We start from the raw sequence: 6000 nt of genomic DNA, 5'->3' as shown, positions 1-6000 counted from the left end.
TAATCCATCGTCAGTAATTTGTCTTGTTTTGGGTCAGTCCTTATGTGTTAGGCCCCCCGGCCCCCGGCCGGCCATAAGCGACTCCGACGCCCCACTTTACCAGCCCCTTACCGCTGTCCCGACGAAGAGACCACCCGCTGTCTCCATCAACTCATTCTCCGACGCCCAAACCGCAACACTCCCTCGGATTCGCGCCACCACACCTCGAAACTCCTCGATCTGAAACGCATAACTCCTTCCCAAGGCCTTCATTGCCGCCACAACACCTTGGCAGCTTTACCGCCCCATCACAATCAGCCAACCAAGGCCCATGCCCATCACCCACCAGCAACTTAACCACATAACCCTACGTATGTTTCGTTTGACTTTCTTACCAGTGATAGTAGTCATTCTAAAAGTGGCTTCCCATTGGGCCGAACCTTCGTTGCTCGTAGTAGGTGGGCCACACCCACCGCCAAGAGGGAGGGCCCAACCCATTGACAGCCCGCGCTATAAAACACACGGAGCCCGTTCGGCATTACTAATGGAAAACCATATCTTAAATCTCAATTGCTGGACATCAAAAAACCAATGTGGTTTGTTAAACGACCCCTAGCATGCCTGCAGAATGGTCACTCAAAAGACGTAANGGTAACTGCATAATATGCTATACTTGTAAATAAAAATCTTACACTAAATATGAAACAAATGGATTAAGTTTATCAGCAAAGTCCACATATTACCATTTACTCTTGAGTTTTTGCTCTTCTTAAAGGTATTCAGTACCACACTTTCTACTCTACTTACATTCCAGTCAATATTTGTAAAAAAAAGATGTCTTTTGATTTCATCAACTCCTTCTGAACCTACAAAAATGGAAAGAATTCTTTTACCAGTTTGATTTTTAAAAATCTGTTTACTTGGTCTCCAGATTGTTATCTATAAAACAGGAATACACATATTTTATAGATTTCTTACAGTAAAAAGTTTATGATTTCTTATCTGATGTTTTATTAATTGGTCCTTTGAATTTAATATGATAAAAAATATCTGGTGTTCATGTTGAAGCACATAGGGTATCATGAAATACTGAAATGCCTTCTGAATCAAATAAAAATCATGTTTAACATAATGTTAAACTTTAGTTAAAAATAGAAAAATAATTTAAGTAGTTTTATTTTCTTCATAATTTAACTTATGACCTCCTATTTATATATCAAATTAAAAATGCAATGAATAAAGTGACTTTGAAATTTCAACACATGGACATAAACAGGATAATAGAATCATATTTGGATCCAGAGAAAGACCACAAGAAAGTAGCCAAATAATGAGCAGTTATGGAAACATAATATTTATCTTCATGAATAATAGAAGGAACAAAATAATTATCTTCAAATATATAAAAGGATTTTTCTATACAAGGGAGAATTCTGTGAATTATGTCAAAAGAGACACTCATATGATACACATAATGATATGATATATATTAAATATAAGTCTTGCATAACTAGACTACTTCATTTTTTAATCACAGATAGATTACTGGAATCTTTACATATATAAAATGTAAAAGTCTAGGTATAGATACATAGCAGAGGTAAATGAAGTTAAGCCAGAAAACATAAAGTTATAATTATCTTCCCAATATAATTATACCTCCCAATATTTTGTTACAAAAACTAAGAGAATAAACAATACCCAATCTATTTGCTGGATTCCTTTTGAATAGCATCCTTAGAAGACTTTGTGCTTCAGCACTAAGAAACTGAGGCATTCCAAGTTTTGCTCTGGAAAAGAAGATTTCAGAAAATTTCATTTAAATCTAGTCATATTTCTAAACAGAAAAATTCCCCCAAAAAGTTAATGAATGCTTTCACAATGGCAAATAATATCCCCTATAAGGTGAAAGGGAATGAGACAGTGTGAAAATGTTCTTTTGTGTCAAATGGAAACTATAACAAGCTTGTCAAAACTGAAAGCAAGACATTTTTCCCCAAAGGATAAAAAAGTTTCCACTTACTTTAATATCATATTCATGGTCTCATTTCTGTCTTTACCTTGAAATGGCAGAGTACCAGTAAGCATTTCAAACTAAAACACATAAACACAAAATAAAACAAGTTTAGCACACCTTGGAATGTACAATGAAATTCTTTAAGGAAAAAATTGAGATTTGTAAAATGTGATCATCAAATCATGCAGGATCTATATGACAGCAATCAAAAAGGACCAGAAAAGTAGGTCACTTGAGGAAATACACCTCTGGTACCCCACAATACATAGCCTAAATGAGAGATGACACATAGCAAATGAAACCAACCATTATTTCAGTCCTAATTTGGCTAAATTTCCCAAACCAAAGCAATGTGGAAATAGACACAAGGTGTGCATGCTCAGTCGTGTTCAACTCTTTGCAAGCCCAGGGACTGGAACCCACCAGGCTTCTCTGTCCATAGGATTCTCTAGGCAAGAATACTGGAGTGGGTTGCCATGTCCCCTCCAGGGGATCTTCCTGACCCAGGGATCAAACCCTTGTCTCCTGCAGCTCCTGCATTAGCAGGTGGATTCTTTACCACTGAGCCATCTGGGAAGCCCTAAACATGAGGCATTATCTTTCAAAATAAAGATAAGCTTTTAAAGAAAACATTTAACAATGAAAGAAATGTAAAAATATTCACTGAGCCATTTCAATTTGTACATGGCATAATGAAAATATTTTCCCTAAAGAGAGTTAACTGCAACGCAGATAACTAGAACATTAAAGAATGGTATTTAAAAAAGTAATTCTATTGGAAAAAAGAAAGATCTGAAAATGAAGCTCATTAAAGAGAAAAGTTTTTATATCCCTAATATTTAAATTTCAAGCTGAGATTCAATAATGGGTTTGGCCTCAGTCCTCTATTGATACTGAACTTAAAACTGCTACTGCTAAGTCACTTCAGTCGTGTCCGACTCTGTGCGACCCCATAGACGGCAGCCCACCAGGCTCCCCTGTCCCTGGGATTCTCCAAGCAAGAACACTGGAGTGGGCTGCCATTTCCTTCTCCGATGTATGAAAGTGAAAACTGAAAGTGAAGTCACTCAGTCGTGTCCGACTCTTGGCGACCCCATGGGCTGCAGCCTACCAGGCTCCTCCATCCATGGGATTTTCCAGGTAAGAGTACTGCAGTGGGGTGCCACTGCCTTCTCCGAACTTAAAACCTTAGTTATCTTATCCATTCAACTCTCCTCTTGACGACTGATGACTCAAAATTGGTTCCAGTTTCAATCTCCTTCAATCCCCAGCTTTCCCTTCCACATCTACAGTAGTGTTTCTCAACTGAAGACTGAAGTGATAGGGGTAGGAGTCATAGAAAGGGAATGAAGAAGCAAAATATGGTGTATGGGAATCATCTCTCTCAAGTTCCAGTCCCCTGTCTCCAAACCTAAAGTAATGGTTCTGTCCCAGGAACTGGAGGATTAAGAGGTGGAAATGGAAAGAACAAAAAGAGAAAGAGAAGGACACTATATTGGAATCACACCTTCCCCTCAAAAATACTATATACTGGCTGGCAGAATATTTGCTTGTTGTTTTTGTTTCTTTCTGCTTTGTTTTTTTTTAAGGTCTTCAGATGATTCTGATGCTCTCTCCACTGCCCTCTCCTAATTCATTACTATCAAGGGGTTAAATACGAACCCACAGTAACCTATGCAACATGTTAAAAATAAATTATTTCCTCACTTTCAAAATCAGCTATACTTCCCAACTGTCTTTTCTAATAAACTATCTTTCTTTCAATCCCCTAACGTTTTAAAGGTATCTTTGTCTTTAACCCTTTCCCTCTGCTTTATCTTTGACATTTAATCTGCTACTAAGGTCAGTCATTTCTTCCTTTGAAATGTCTTGAAGATTTCCTTTTTTATTTTGTAATCTTACAACTGTCTTGCAAGGAGAACTTCTTGATCTTCCTACTTTTAGTTTCCTCCATTTGCAATCCATATACATAATGCCACCAAGGTTAGTATTAAAATACAATTTTTCTCTAACTACCATCCTGTTTAAGACTTTACAAAAGTTTACCACTCAAAAAATAGCATACAAATGCTTATAGGCTTATAGCTTCATTTCCTCCACCTTCACCCTCATTCTCTACTACTACTCTAGTTAAACTACTTCTCCAGATCTTTCCTAATATTATCGCAATATCATCCTTGAGACACAGTTATCTGAATTTTATCCATGCTTCAGGGCTTAATTTGAGTTCTGTCTCCTCTGCTTTCCCTATATCAACTTGAATGAATTCTTGTTTGAACTCCTAAGGTACTTCCAGACAATTTACTTAGCTATTACGTTTGTTTCCCCAACCAGATGGCATGTCTTCTTAGGCCAAGGAAAATGTCAAATACTGTACTTCCAGACTGTTCCCAATCCATTGCCCTTACCAAATGTCAGGCTTATAATATCCACTTAATATACTGATAAATAATATAGTAATTCACTATATGATAAATCATATAGTGATAATTAGGTAAAATGGATTATCAAGTTTCTAAAGCAAACTGTATTGCATTCAATAGCTATTCATTTATCGCCCTACTTAACACTACAAACTCTATGATTAATCTTTTACCAAATTAATCAGTCTATATGCTCAATATGCTAGATATTGTGGAAAAGTAGAACAAGTAGAAGACAGGATTGCTTTCCTTAAGAAGTTTATAATCTTCCTACAGACATGTTTGAAATAATGTGACAATAAGATAGTAAACAGTAAGGTGCTATATTCGGTGACACCTAATTAAAATATTATATACTATTAAACACAGTATTCTGAAATCTAAAATCTAACAGCTTTTTTTCTAATTTTTAAATTTGAATAACTTATAAAAGAATGCTGCCATTTACCTTTTAATCAAGCAACTTTTAAAACAAATCAGAACACCAAAACCCTAATTCTTATTGTATGACAGCTAGTCAATCACAAATTCTTTAAAAACAGTTATGAACTTTTAAAACCCTATTCTCAATAAACACATTCCAACACTCAGATTAAAATTCTAAACAATATTTAATTTATATTGACATAATTTTAAAAACATGTCACTTACCATAAGTACACCATATGACCACCAATCAGCACTCTGGGAATGACCTCTCCTATTTACTACTTCAGGAGCCATATACTCCACTGTACCACAAAATGAGTAGGCTTTCTTCTCTTGATCTACTGATTCCTTGCTGAGTCCAAAATCTATAACAATATTGCACAAAAATATATCTAAAGATTTTCGGAAACTAGAAATACCAAAAGAAACGAAACTATGAATTAAATGTATTCATGGATGGCCTACGATTACCAGTAAGAAAGCTCTTGTGAGACCAGTTGACAGAAAGAATGGAGAAAAGCTTGTATTTTACAATACTCTATCAGAGCATTTAAAATTGTGCAATTAAACCTCATTCTAAAAATACATGTTTTCATGTTTATATTAGAATATGATTCAACAACTTTGAAAAGACAACAATTAAGTCAACACTGTTACAGTAATTTGATTTTTAAAATAGGCTAAGTCAAAAATAGATGCTAACTTGCAGATATTAGAAAAGCAAATTTTGCTTTGACATTGGAGAACTTCCATTTTTGCTTTTGGTCTTCAAAGAGCTAAAGTGAGTGAAGTCACTCAGTCGTGTCCGACTCTTTGTGACCCCGTGGACTGTAGCCTACCAAGCTCCTCTGTCCATGGGATTCTCCAGGCAAGAATACTGGAGTGGGTTGCCATTTCTTTCTCCAGGGGATCTTCCTGACCCAGGGATCGAACCCGGGCTTCCTGCATTGGAGGCGGATGCTTTAACCTCTGAGCCACCAGGGAAGCCCTCAAAGAGCTAAAGGTACATAAAAATCAATCTTATTTCCATATACTTACAATAAAAATAATAATAATAAAAGAAAATTTTAAAAAATACACTAAAAAATGGAAAGGTGAAATTTTAAAAGTCCTATTTGTAATACCACCAAAAACTCACATTAAATCCCATAA

The 6000-nt window shown here is 35.9% G+C and overlaps 1 protein-coding gene across 1 annotated transcript in view; it reads right to left on the bottom strand.

The window, feature by feature from the left end:
* Window positions 1-386: 386 nt before the first annotated feature.
* LOC102179926 (ribosomal protein S6 kinase alpha-6) overlaps window positions 387-6000 on the bottom strand; it is a 120654-nt gene continuing 115040 nt past the window's right edge. Inside the window, exons 10-14 of the mRNA XM_018044606.1 lie at window positions 5071-5213; window positions 2003-2073; window positions 1681-1769; window positions 723-845; window positions 387-520 (exon numbers count right to left, since the gene is read on the bottom strand). Of these exons, the coding sequence (XP_017900095.1) occupies window positions 387-520; window positions 723-845; window positions 1681-1769; window positions 2003-2073; window positions 5071-5213 (560 nt within the window). The remainder of the gene's footprint in view (window positions 521-722; window positions 846-1680; window positions 1770-2002; window positions 2074-5070; window positions 5214-6000) is intronic.

This window comes from Capra hircus, unplaced genomic scaffold (genome assembly GCF_001704415.2).
Source record: "Capra hircus breed San Clemente unplaced genomic scaffold, ASM170441v1, whole genome shotgun sequence".
Classification (NCBI taxonomy): Eukaryota; Metazoa; Chordata; class Mammalia; order Artiodactyla; family Bovidae; genus Capra; species Capra hircus.
Note: the sequence above shows the minus strand (reverse complement) of the source record. Positions and strands in the feature narration are given on the sequence as shown.